Raw genomic sequence first — 13,903 nt, 5'->3', positions numbered from 1 at the left:
CCACCGTCAGCCGAGACATAAGTCCAGCAGACTGACAGATTTGTCTCGCGGTGGCGCCATGCAGCCTCTATGTATAGAGGATACATAGAAGCTACATCGCTAAAAGTAAATAATATTTTTAATACAAGTAAATTCGAAAATAGTTTTTAAGCACATAATACATAGATTTAAAGAAAGAAAAAAAAGCTACAACGCTTTACATAGCCTTTAAACTTGTGAGATTGTTAGATAATTATTACAATTATTCGATTACTAAATTTGAGATATATAGAATGGTATTATGCAGTGACACTTTACTTTTGTGATTGCATAATGCTTTCAATAGCTTCTTCACAGCTCCTCCACAAATGTCCTCTGTTCTCACGGAGGTCTTCTGGGGAACATCGCTGTGGGTCGACCTCATGACTATCTGTTGAGGCGTATGTGCGAGTGATAAAGGGACCTTAAAACAACAAAAGTTTTATGCATATTATTCATACTTGCCTACAATTTTCTTGTATAAAATGTTTGACATTATGTGTAATATTATTTAGGGTTTTATTTTACAAATACTAAGAAACATATTAGGCTTTGTTCACATTTGCATTTTGGATTTAGCTTATAACGAAAACCACGACTCGTCAGATTTGTCATTTGACCGATACCACTGTGCCTGACCAACTCTATTGACTTAAAATAGAGTTAATCGGGGTTGCTTTTGTGTTGACGGAAAAAGTAGCAATGCAATGGAGACTGGCATTAGTTTACTTTGGCAATACCAATGTTTCGTATTGCTTTATAGGTTCAGGTTGCACCACAGTTAGCAGACGCTTCCAGGCTCTGGTGCCTAAGAGGGCTTAAAGGCCCCTCTGCCATATTAAAAGACCAGTATTATAAATGGCACAAATGGGGGGAGGGCCATTAAGAATTAATATTGGAGCCCAGGAGATTCAAGTTACTTCTCTGTAAAGGAATTCTGTATACTTTAAAGAGAGAAACTATATTTACTTGAGGACCTATGAAATATCTACAGGATGTCTACTTTTATCTCAGACTATTATAAAAACTGCTGATAACTGTTTACTGTATGAGCTTTATGGGAAATCTCCTGTTTACGCACCAAGGGTCTCCTGAAGATACGTCTGTCCCACGATTTTCATATACTCCTCAATAGCCTTTGTGAGAATAGTGTTTTCACGGAATATTAATGAGTCTTGAACATCATAACGAGAAATCTCAGCTACGCCAAGTTCCACAAGGAACTCCTAGAGAATAGTAAAAAATAAATGAAACCGTAATAATGGATAAATGCTATGATGTATAATGTCAAATCCTATTCCCTTCTCACCTTGGCTTGGCCAGTGCTCTGCAGAACATATATCATTGACCTCCCAAGTTCTTCTTTCTCACGAGCACTTAGAATTGGCTCCATTGCGCTGGTCAACTTAAGATATCTCCAGGTTAGATACTCTGCAAATTCCTTATACTGCACCAGGGGGAGAACACAAATTTTCCTGTACCTGCCTCGTACTCTCAGTGTTAAATCTCCACCAAGAGGCACCCATCTCTCCACTCCCTCCTTCATTCCTTCCAATGCCAGTGTAACAGTCCCTACTCCAGTGGCTTCTTTGCCCTCTCGAAGAAGATGAAGAGCAACATGGCCTGATGAAAAAGGCAGGTCCCTCAAGTTAAAGCTTTCTCCCCAAAATACCACTCCAGCTTCAGTTGCCTTACTTGTAGTCCGTCCATAAAGGCAACTATCTAGATGGACTTCACAAAAGTACCGAGCACGAGAACCGAGACCTGAAAGGGGAAGACCCTTGGCCTCATGGATCCAGAGTCTGAGAGAAGAATCTTCACGTTGACAATTATCCTGAACAAGTGCAGAAAATATATAAAGAAGTAGGCATACAGATATTTTAGTTTCATAATGTCATAATATGGTCTTCTATGAGTTGCAAATCTCATATACAGTGTGTGAAGAGTGGGAGAAGAGGGTTGCATTGACAATCCAACACAATGGGCAGCACTTTGAACACATTTTATAAGTGGTCAGAAACTTGTAAATAACTCATGAAAGAATAAAGTAACGTTAAAACCAAGCAAGCCATTGTTTTTCTTGTGAAATTCTCGATAAGTTTGATGTGTCACATGACCCTCTTCCCATTGAAAAAACTAAAGTTGGATACAAAATGTCAGACTTCAAAATGGCCGCCATGGTCAACACCCAGCTTGAAAAGTTTCCCCCCTCCCATATACTAATGTGCCACAAACAGGAAGTTAATATCACCAACCATTCCCATTTTATTTAGGTGTATCCATATAAATGGCCCACCCTGTAGATGACTTGTCTATATTGGCTTGCCCATACAACATACCGGATGATTGATAGGTGTACAATATTGATGAATTACTATGAATGTGATGTCATTGTTCTCACCTTGTCTGGTTGTACAATTCTACGGAGATTGTCAATCCATCGGTCTCGCTCTTGAACTGAGGAACATCCAAAGCAATGACTACCAGAGGCTGTGATGACCTGTGAGAAATAGCAATGCACTGAGTCTATGTTACATAACTCAAGAGGACCTTCTACAATTCAGCCCAAATATGTATATGGAAGTTCTGAACAGGTAGAAGAATCTTCTAATAATATTGACTGTGTCCTTCAGCAGTATTAATTTTTCTTCTCATTACCTCAAAGCAGAACTGCTCTCCAAGTATACTGCTGTGTAGAGTCCTTATAATGACATCTTTCTCCCTATTAAGGTCCAGAATTTCAACACAACTCAGCGACTCATGTGACCCTTGCAGGCTTCTGTAAAACATTGTATGGTTCCAAGCACAGACATAACAGCATTTATTGCTAGTGTAGCAACAATTTTTTCTCATGTTCCCCTAAGGGCCTATGCACTTGGCCTTATTATTGGCCATGTAATATGGTACCTATAAACGGATACAGAGCGATACTGTATTTCTGTGTGCCTTCAATTTTATATGGAGTTTATTTGCTCATGTACTCATACAAACTCTGGGAAAAAAATTGTGACATGTTCCAACACATTTTGTAATACAGAAATGTTCTCCCCTAAAGGCCTAGTGTCCCACTGATGGAAAAGCGATCATTCTGTAAACTGAATTTTTGGCCAATGCCACCAAAGCATACATCTTTAGCATAGGCTATCAATATTTGATCGGTGGGGGTCTAAATGCTCCGGCGCCACAGCCTCTTCCTCCAACTGATCAACGGGGATGCCGGGTGTCGGAACCCCCTGATCAAGTATTGATGGTTGATCCTAATGAAAGGCCATCAATATTACAAACCCTTTAGTCCCTTTTTAAGACATTTTTTAGGTAGGTAGTGAGGAAGACCTAGCAAGACTGTGCTGGGTATTTGTAGGGTAAAAGCTTCCAGTTACATATATAGGATTTGGAGAGCAAATTAGCCTAATAGGGTTTCAGTAAGACAAGGTTCCCTTATAGGCCTTATCCGCTACAGATTCCATTTATTTAAATAGCCTGTAGGCACACAATGCTCTCGGGTAAGAGAGTCTTTATAGATGTAATGATGTAAGATAAGTACCTTTCATCCAGTTGTAGTGGTGCTGCCCCCGTCTTCTTTCTATTCTTCTTTCTTTTCCTCTTCAGAATTAATCCCTAAGATGATCATATCATACAGTTATATAGAACTGGAAACTTAGACTTATACAGTACTATAGTATGTAGCTGTAAAGGATCTGCCAGGCACAACTTCTGTGGATACTCCCATAGGTAATCAGTCTGCACCTGAGTCTATGTCTCTGAGACTGACTCCATCTTCCACCACTCAGGATGGCAGGCTTAGGAGTGGGAGAGCCTATTGCAGCCTGGCCAGACGGAGCTAGCTCCCGCCCTCTGTCTATTTATACCTGCCTTTCCTGTTCCTCCTTTGTTTGTGATTCCTCTCGTGTGGTTTCCTGGCCCAGCTACAGCTTCTGACTATTTGATCCTGCTCCATACTGAACCTGGCTTACTGACTACTCTCCTGCTCTGCGTTTGGTACCTCGTGCACTCCTGGTTTGACTCGGCTCGTTCACCACTCTTGTTGCTCACGGTGTTGCCGTGGGCAACTGCCCCTTTCCCTTTGCTTGTGTTCCCTTGTCTGTTTGTCTCGTGCATTTACTGAGCATAGGGACCGCCGCCCAGTTGTACCCCGTCGCCTAGGGCGGGTCGTTGCAAGTAGGCAGGGGCAGAGTGGCGGGTAGATTAGGGCTCACTTGTCCGTTTCACTACCCCCGTCATTACATAATCACAAGCCCGTATACCTAGTCTACCCTGCTCCCTGACACTACTATGGACCCCCTTGAGACCCTGGCTCAGCAAATGCAGGGTCTCTCCCTACAGGTCCAGGCCCTGGCTCAGAGGGTCAACCTGCCTGACGCTACCATGGTAGTGCCCCTCACCTCACCTCTTGAACCCCACCTCAAGTTGCCTGACCGGTTCTCAGGGGACCGGAAGACTTTTCTCTCCTTTCGGGAGAGTTGTAGGCTCTACTTTCGCTTAAAGCCTCATTCCTCAGGTTCTGAGAGCCAGCGGGTGGGTATAATTATGTCCCGGCTCCAGTAAGGGCCCCAAGAATGGGCCTTCTCCTTGGCTCCTGACGCCCCTGAACTTTCCTCCGTTGATTGTTTATTTTCTGCTCTCGGACTCATTTATGACGAGACTGACAGGACTGCCTTTGCTGAGAGTCAGCTGGTGACCTTACGTCAGGGTAAGAGACCTGTTGAGGAGTATTGCTCTGACTTTAGGAAGTAGTGCCTAGCTTCTCGGTGGAATGACCCTGCCTTAAGGTGCCAGTTTAGGTTGGGTCTGTCGAACGCCCTGAAAGACCTGCTAGTTAGCTATCCCTCTTCTGACTCCCTAGACCAGGTTATGGCTTTAGCGGTACGACTTGACCGACGTCTCAGGGAACGACAGCTTGAACGTTTTTGTGTTTTCCCCTCTGACTCCCCCATGATGCCTCCCGAGGTCCCGTTGCTTCGCTCTTCCACGGAAGACTCGGAGGTACCTATGCAACTCAGGGCCTCCGTGTCCCCCCGACAACGTAGAGAGTTCCGCAGGAAGAATGGTCTCTGCTTCTACTGTGGGGATGACAAGCATCAAGTGAACACCTGTCCTAGGCGTAAGAATGCAGCCGGAGAACTTCCGCGCCTAAGTGATCATCGGGGAGGTCACTTGGGCGCACAGGTATTTCCCGTAAATATGAAACGTAATAAAATCTTGCTTCCCTTTCAGGTCTCTTTTGGTGGTAGGTCTGCTACCGGCAGTGCCTTCGTGGATTCAGGGTCTTCTGCTAATATCATGTCTGTGGAATTTGCTATGTCTCTAGCTATGCCTTTGATTGATTTGCTTAAACCTGTCCCGGTAGTGGGTATCGACTCCACTCCTCTTGCTAATGATTATTTTACACAGCAAACCCCTGTTTTTGAACTCCTTGTTGGCTCCATGCATTTGGATCAGTGCTCTGTACTGTTGATGCGGGGATTATCGTCCGATTTGGTTTTAGGCCTTCCCTGGTTGCAGTTGCATAATCCCACGTTTGACTGGAATTCTGGGGATCTTACCAAATGGGGTAATGAATGCTTGACGTCATGTTTTTCTGTTAATTCTATTTCTCTCCCTGAGGAGGTGAACACGCTACCTGAGTTTGTTCAGGACTTCGCTGATGTTTTCTCTAAAGAGGCCTCCGTAGTGTTACCTCCTCATAGAGAATACGATTGCGCTATCGAATTGGTACCAGGAGCTAAGCTTCCTAAGGGTAGGATATTTAATCTTTCTTGTCCCGAACATGAAGCCATGAGAGAGTATATCCAGGAATGCCTGGCCAAGGGTTACATTCGCCCCTCTACTTCTCCGGTAGGTGCTGGCTTCTTCTTCGTAGGGAAGAAGGATGGTGGTCTTAGGCCATGCATTGACTACCGTAACTTGAATAAGGTCACTGTAAGGAACCAGTATCCCCTTCCTTTGATTCCTGATCTCTTTAATCAGGTTCAGGGGGCCCAATGGTTCTCTAAGTTTGATCTACGGGGTCGTATAACCTTATCCGCATCAAAGAGGGGGATGAGTGGAAGACTGCGTTTAACACGCCCGAAGGTCATTTCGAATACCTCGTCATGCCCTTTGGGTTGTGTAATGCTCCTGCGGTCTTCCAGAATTTCATAAATGAGATTTTGAGAGATTACCTGGGGGTATTTCTTGTAGTGTACCTTGATGACATACTAGTGTTTTCCAAGGACTGGTCCTCCCACATTGAGCATGTCAGGAAGGTGCTCCAGGTCCTTCGGGAAAACAAACTGTTTGCGAAAAGCGAAAAATGTGTGTTTGGGGTACAGGAGATACCATTTTTGGGTCAAATCCTCACTCCTCATGAATTCCGCATGGACCCCGCCAAGATCCAGGCTGTGGCGGAATGGGTCCAACCTGCCTCCCTGAAGGCGTTACAGTGTTTTTTGGGGTTCGCTAATTATTACAGGAGATTTATTGCTAACTTCTCGGTCATCGCTAAGCCTCTTACGGACCTCACTCGCAAAGGTGCTGATCTCCTCCACTGGCCTCCTGAGGCTGTCCAGGCTTTTGAGGTCCTTAAAGGAACAGTGTCATCACAAATTATTTTTTTATATGTTAAAGATGTTAGTGCTTTATTAAAAACGTTTATATTCATTTGTGTGTTTGTGTTTTACTTTTTCTTATTTTTACACTTTTTCTTCCCTATGGGGGCTGCCATTTTTTGTTCCATTTCTGTGTGTGTCGATTAACGACACATACAGACATGGAATACGGCAGCCACAGTCCCATAGGGACTGCGAACGGCTCCCGTCCCATTGACTGCAGTGTACGGCGTCTGTGTGGGAACTGCGTATGCGCCGCTCCCACACAGTCCTATTTGAAATTGGCGCCGTCCGGCGCCATTTTCCTGTGGACCGGAAGTCGCGGCCGGACAGTAAGATTACTACTTCCGGTCGCGGCTTCCGGATTTGTGCACTTGCACCAGCGGCAGCAAACAGAGCGGACGGGCCGGAGGGAGCCGCGGCGGCAGGAGCAGGTAAGAGATCTCAATGTATGTTCGTGTTTGTGTGTGTTTACTACTGTATGTTAACCTACTACACTGTGGGTTAGCTCAAAAAATGGCGACACACAGTGTAGGAGGTTACACCGTTCAAACCCCTCGTTTATCCCGGCACTAGCCAGGATAAAGGAGGGGGGAATGCTGAGAGCTCACTAGAGCGAGGGCTTTTAACCCAATGTTGCAATGCTGCAACTTTGGGAACAGCTCCATCTAGTGGCCAAAAATGGGTAGTATTATAAATTAGAAATAATTTATAATATTTCCAGACTCGTGCAAAAAAAATAAAAAAAATTTGAACAATGTTTAATCACCCACACACTAAATGTTTAATTTTTTAAAAAAAAAACATGTTTTTCTGGCAACACATTCCCTTTAAGAAGTGCTTTATCTCGGCCCCGGTGCTGGTTCAGCCCAACCAAATGGAGCCATTTATCGTGGAAGTTGACGCATCCGAGGTGGGAGTGGGGGCTGTCTTGTCCCAGGGTACCAGGTCCCTCACCCATCTCCGTCCCTGTGCCTACTTCTCCAGGAAGTTTTCGCCCACTGAGAGTAACTATGATATTGGCAACCGCGAACTCTTAGCCATTAAATGGGCATTTGAAGAGTGGCGCCACTTCCTGGAGGGGGCTAGGCACCAGGTAACGGTCCTTGCCGACCACAAGAATCTGGTTTTCCTAGAATCTGCCCGGAGGCTAAACCCGAGACAAGCTCGATGGGCGCTATTTTTTACCAGATTCAACTTTTTGGTTACCTTTAGGGCTGGGTCTAAAAATATTAAGTTCGATGCACTGTCGCGTAGCTTCATGGCCAGCCCTCCTTCGGAGGAAGATCCTGCATGTGTTTTACCTCCAGGTATAATCATTTCTTCTATTGATTCTGATTTAGTCTCTGAAATTGCGGCTGATCAAAGTTCAGCTCCCGGGAACCTTCCTGAGAACAAGCTGTTTGTTCCCCTGCAATACCGGCTAAGGGTACTTAGGGAAAATCATGACTCCGCACTATCTGGTCATCCAGGCATCCTGGGTACCAAACACCTCATTGCCAGAAACTATTGGTGGCCTGGGTTGCCTAAAGACGTTAAGGCCTACGTCGCCGCTTGTGAGGTTTGTGCTAGGTCCAAGACTCCCAGGTCCCGACCAGCGGGCTTACTACGTTCTTTGCCCATTCCCCAGAGACCTTGGACCCATATCTCCATGGACTTTATCACCGATTTGCCTCCATCTCAAGGCAAGTCGGTGGTGTGGGTGGTAGTAGACCGCTTCAGTAAGATGTGCCACTTTGTGCCCCTCAAGAAACTACCCAACGCCAAGACGTTAGCTACCTTGTTTGTCAAACACATCCTGCGTCTCCATGGGGTCCCTGTCAATATTGTTTCTGACAGAGGGGTACAATTTGTTTCTTTGTTTTGGAGAGCCTTCTGTAAAAAGTTGGAGATTGATCTGTCCTTCTCCTCTGCCTTCCATCCTGAAACTAATGGCCAAACTGAGAGGACTAATCAGTCTCTAGAACAATATTTAAGGTGTTTTATCTCTGACTGTCAATATGATTGGGTCTCATTCATTCCCCTCGCCGAATTTTCCCTTAATAACCGGGTCAGTAACTCGTCAGGGGTCTCCCCCTTTTTCTGTAATTTTGGGTTTAATCCACAGTTCTCCTCCGTTTCACCTGGTAGTTCCAACAATCCCGAGGTAGAGGTCGTTCATCGGGAACTGTGCACAGTCTGGGCCCAGGTTCAGAAGAACCTAGAGGCGTCCCAGAGCATACAAAAAACTCAGGCAGATAGAAGACGTTCTGCTAACCCCTTGTTTATGGTCGGGGATCTGGTGTGGTTATCGTCTAGGAACTTGCGCCTTAAGGTCCCGTCCAAGAAGTTTGCTCCCCGGTTTATAGGGCCGTATAAGGTCATTGAAGTCCTCAATCCTGTCTCCTTCCGACTGGAGTTGTCCCCATCTTTTCGAATACACGACGTGTTTCATGCCTCCCTCCTTAAACGCTGCTCCCCGTCCTTGGCTCCCTCGAGGAAACCTCCTGTTCCCGTTCTCACCCCTGAGGGGGTGGAGTTCGAGGTGGCCAAGATTGTGGACAGCAGGATGGTCCAATGCTCCCTCCAGTACCTGGTCCATTGGAGAGGATACGGGCCTGAGGAGAGGACTTGGGTACCCGCCCGGGATGTTCACGCTGGGGTATTGGTCAGGAAGTTCCACCTCCGTTTCCCCAATAAACCAGGTCCACTTAGAAAGGGTCCGGTGGCCCCTCATAAAAGGGGGGGGGTACTGTAAAGGATCTGCCAGGCACAACTTCTGTGGATACTCCCATAGGTAATCAGTCTGCACATGAGTCTATGTCTCTGAGACTGACTCCATCTTCCACCACTCAGGATGGCAGGCTTAGGAGTGGGAGAGCCTATCGCAGCCCGGCCAGACGGAGCTAGCTCCCGCCCTCTGTCTATTTATACCTGCCTTTCCTGTTCCTCCTTTTCTTGTGATTCTTCTCGTGTGGTTTCCTGGCCCAGCTACAGCTTCTGACTATTTGATCCTGCTCCATACTGACCCTGGCTTACTGACTACTCTCCTGCTCTGCGTTTGGTACCTCGTGCACTCCTGGTTTGACTCGGCTCGTTCACCACTCTTGTTGCTCACGGTGTTGCCGTGGGCAACTGCCCCTTTCCCTTTGCTCGTGTTCCCTTGTCTGCTTGTCTTGTGCACTTACTGAGCATAGGGACCACCGCCCAGTTGTACCCCGTCGCCTAGGGCGGGTCGTTGCAAGTAGGCAGGGACAGAGTGGCGTTTGATTAGGGCTCACTTGTCCGTTTCCCTACCCCCGTCATTACAGTAGCATGGGCAGTTTTTCATACTGGTGACCTATACACTGCTTTGGCTGCCTCCGGGCACCAGATGTCCGTGCCAGAAGCAGATGGCTTCAGTCACAGTATAGCGGCTGTGTTGCATTATTGCTCCTCTGCTCAGGGGTGAAGCTATAGGGGGTGCATAGTTGCAGTTGCACCCGAGCCCTGGAGCTTGAGGGGCCCAAAAGCCACTGAGCCACATAAGAAGACACTAGTATTATAAATTATATATGGTAGACACGGACCCAGTTATAGAATTTGCATTGGTGCTCAGGAGCTTCAATTGAATAGGAGCAGAGTTACAGCTCTTCAGCATGGCCGCTATAAAGTGTATGGAGCCATCAGCTTCCGACACCACCCACTGCATAACATCCAGTGCCCGGAAGCAGCCTGAACAGCTGATCGGTGCGGGGTCCGGGTGTTGGACCCCACAATCATATACTGATGACCTATCTTGTGGATAGGTCATTAGTATGAAAAACCGTCCCGTGCCCTTTAAGGGATACATAAGGTATCATGATTATTCTCTGTCATGACTTTGGAGCTTCTCATGCCTGGTGTCTGGAGATATAAATCTTTATTCACACTATATGAGTTATTACATATATCTCCTAAGGTGTCAGCCGTTAGCTTTATAGCACACGCACACAAGTCTGTGTGCAACAGAAATCTTATAAGATGTCAATCATTTATATAAATCAGCGGAAATAGTCCAGAGGTCCATCTCCAGACCCTGCCAACTTTCACATCGTGATGGGGAATACTCTTTTATAATATGTTATGATTTTCCTGCTTGTGAATGTTGATCATAAATTGAGTCACAGAATTTGGGCACATGAAGTAGCATTCACAAAGTTTGGGGGACGTCCCTGCTTACATTCATTTTCCTCACCGGATTCTCACGTGTGTAGCAGCTGTCAGTAGCAATAAAGAGTATGTTATAAAATGTGAATACTACTGTCAAAAAGGCCGACAAATGGTGAACCCACTGGGTTACTAAGAGGTTTGGCGTAGGCTAGACCAGAGAGCAGGGACTAAAGGAATATCCAGATTTTACGAATTTTAGATATGGACTTTCCTGGAGGTAATCCCCAGGTCATTTTCCCCGAATTGTTACGTAACATCAACACAGGGTTAGGGCAGCAGAATTTTCAAAGAATAATTAACCAGTCACAGGGTCAGGGCAGGCGATGTACAGAAGTCAGGTCAGGAGTAAAGATGAGTTAAATCAGAGTGATGTAGCAGAGAACAACATAGCAGAATACTGGCACCAGATGAACATATTGCTCAGGCACAGGGATGAGTCCAAAGGAGCCTTAGATAGGAAAGAGTGCTCAGCCATAGGCCGCTGCTTGCTGGCCCTTTAAAAGAGTGGGCACAGCATGCCAAAGGATGTCGGATGTGGGGATTGGGTTAGCATCCAGTTATAACTACACATGCTAACCCTTTATAACCCAATGTGGAAACCAATGCTGAAGCTTTCAGTTATTCAACAAGGGCTTGTTTTAACAAAAATCGTGTCAGCCTATTAAAGGGGTTTTCCCGTTGTATGTAAAAAAACCTGAGACATCATAAAATCAAAATGTATGTAATTTTCTAATATACATTGTGCACCAATTGCTTACAGTGCTCGAGACAGTTGTTATTGCTTGCAGTCTGTGAATAGAAAATCTGTCTCGATCATGTGCTGCTCACACAGGTGCACGGCCTGTTACAATGTATCAGAGTTCTCTCTTCTAACAGCCCCTGCACCTATGTGAGCAGGAATAGATTGGGCTTGCATTATGTTACAATTTTTGTAGCCAAAATTGTGAAAGAATTCCAAAACAGAGACTTCTAAAACTTTCAATTAAACCTCTCTCTATAGGCTCTGCAGCTGCTTTTGGCAAAAATAAACTGCATCAAAATGGCAAAATGTGAACACCAGAAAGCATCCACATTACCTTCACATTATTATGTTGATTCTTTGTATCAGCTTCTACATTTCCATCAGGATCAGCATCTGTAGCTGAACATAAAACAGATAATACAGGGTTAAATAAAGCAGCCATTGCAGACAGATCCAACTATACTTATCCTATGGTAAGTACATGCCTCTTATTTACAAACTGATCCATATGGTATGTGATACTCCAGTGAATCTGTCATATCTACTATTTGATGGCAGCATAGGCTAGAGGGGGAGATGCTGAGTTCAGGGATATAGGGTTTTCTATTATTCGATTGAGTATTTTCTTGTAAAAAGCTGTTTAAATGCTACCAGGACTGTGAGAAAGCCTGTGAGTCCAGCTTGCCCCACCTACACACAGTGTTTGAAAGCTCTTCCTGTATGCAAATTCATGCAGCCATCAATCAATGTGTGTGGGTGTCTGAAGCTGGACTCACCGGCTTTCTCTATGAATCCAGGCAGCATTGTTTTTTGCAAGAAAATACTCAAGCAAATCATAAAAAAACAATATATTTCCAAGCTTGGCATCTCCTCCTCTATCCTATGCTGCCCTCATATTGGAGACCCGATGGAGCCACTCTAAAGCAAATTTTCCTTTGTTTGGAACACATCATCTTGTCTTCTCTTAGACCATAGGGGCACTCCCGAATAGTGTAACTGAACAATTTTGGTGGAGGAGGCATCTTATATTGGGGTAACAGTGGCTATGGACTCACAGAAATGTTGAAATTGAATTTCCTCTATTTTCCCCAAAAATATTAGACTAAAATATGGAGAAGGTTGTGCATTTTATTAGCAGCAAAGACTGTGTTTACAAAAATGGTCATCTTGCCGCAGGTCCTTTTTGTGCTGCAGAATTGCCCTATACGGCTACCAAATAATTTTTTCAGGTCACTCGAAATGATTATGCAGGATTTTTTTATGGAATAATAAACACCCACAAATCAAATTAGATATATTAAATTTACCAGTTACAAGTGGTGGGTTGGCGTTGCCTAAATTTCATAACTATTACCTTGCTTCACAGTTGCAATATATACAAGGCTGTGATGATATGGTAATAAAATATTTCATAAAGGGTAAAAGTATACACTGTAGAAGAAACTACACACTACTGAGGATTTTAGAAACAGGGTTATTGGACACTTTCGAGATTAAAAAAAGATTTGCCGATGGGCTATAGTTTACAAAAAGTTTAGGACACTGTAAAAATGTATTAAAAAATTGAGGGATACTGGAAAACAACTATTATTCTGGGAAATAAAAATTTCACAATAGGTCCAGTAGTAAACTCTAAGAATTGGAGAGAGCACGCTGGGATATATTTACACCAATTAATTCGGAGAGGGAAGTTAAAATTACTTGAATTTCGGTTGGGTACTATATTTTATTATTATTATCAATGGCGTCATGCAGCACTTGAAGCATATACAGTTAAAGGATTTCTAAACTTTTAAAAAATGTTGACATGTCATAGTGACATGTCAAGAGTTTTGATCGGTGGGGGTCTTGGCACTGGGACCTCCACTGATCGCTAAAATGAAGTGGCAGAAGGAAAACCAATCAGAAACTAAGCGGCTCTGCGCTCACGAGTCCTTCTGTTGCTTTGCTTGAGCAATCGGTGGGGGTCTCAGTGCTCAGTTTTTTTTCAATTTAGTTACACTTTAAAATGATCGCGGGATGAACTGGTGATATGAAGTAACTTGTTTTTCTATCTATTGCTATTCTTTTATAAAAATAAAATAAAGCAAAAAATAATAGCTAGATTCTATCAGAGAGCCCCTGAATTAAAGGGGTTCTCCAGTTTGAAAGAATGACTACGACGTGATGCTGTCTGCTTTGCCTCCATTAGTAACCCATTGACAATGCATAGTTAATGTGATGTGCTATGTATTTGTCTTAGGGCTCATGCACATATTAATGAATATCACCGTAATATAGTGCTGTACAGAGCACCATATGGCAGCACACAGAGTACCTACAGCTCCATAGTACAGCGTTATATGGACTACATATGCCATAGTAC

The 13,903-nt window shown here is 44.5% G+C and overlaps 1 protein-coding gene across 1 annotated transcript in view; it reads right to left on the bottom strand.

The window, feature by feature from the left end:
• Positions 1-13,903, bottom strand: part of RASAL3 (RAS protein activator like 3) — an 83,757-nt gene that overhangs the window by 34,158 nt on the left and 35,696 nt on the right. Inside the window, exons 4-10 of the mRNA XM_075855392.1 lie at positions 11,873-11,937; positions 3,563-3,636; positions 2,677-2,797; positions 2,420-2,518; positions 1,328-1,852; positions 1,100-1,244; positions 298-442 (exon numbers count right to left, since the gene is read on the bottom strand). Of these exons, the coding sequence (XP_075711507.1) occupies positions 298-442; positions 1,100-1,244; positions 1,328-1,852; positions 2,420-2,518; positions 2,677-2,797; positions 3,563-3,636; positions 11,873-11,937 (1,174 nt within the window). The remainder of the gene's footprint in view (positions 1-297; positions 443-1,099; positions 1,245-1,327; positions 1,853-2,419; positions 2,519-2,676; positions 2,798-3,562; positions 3,637-11,872; positions 11,938-13,903) is intronic.

Source organism: Rhinoderma darwinii, chromosome 3, assembly GCF_050947455.1.
Source record: "Rhinoderma darwinii isolate aRhiDar2 chromosome 3, aRhiDar2.hap1, whole genome shotgun sequence".
NCBI lineage: Eukaryota > Metazoa > Chordata > Amphibia > Anura > Rhinodermatidae > Rhinoderma > Rhinoderma darwinii.
This window is presented reverse-complemented; position numbering and strand designations above follow the sequence as displayed.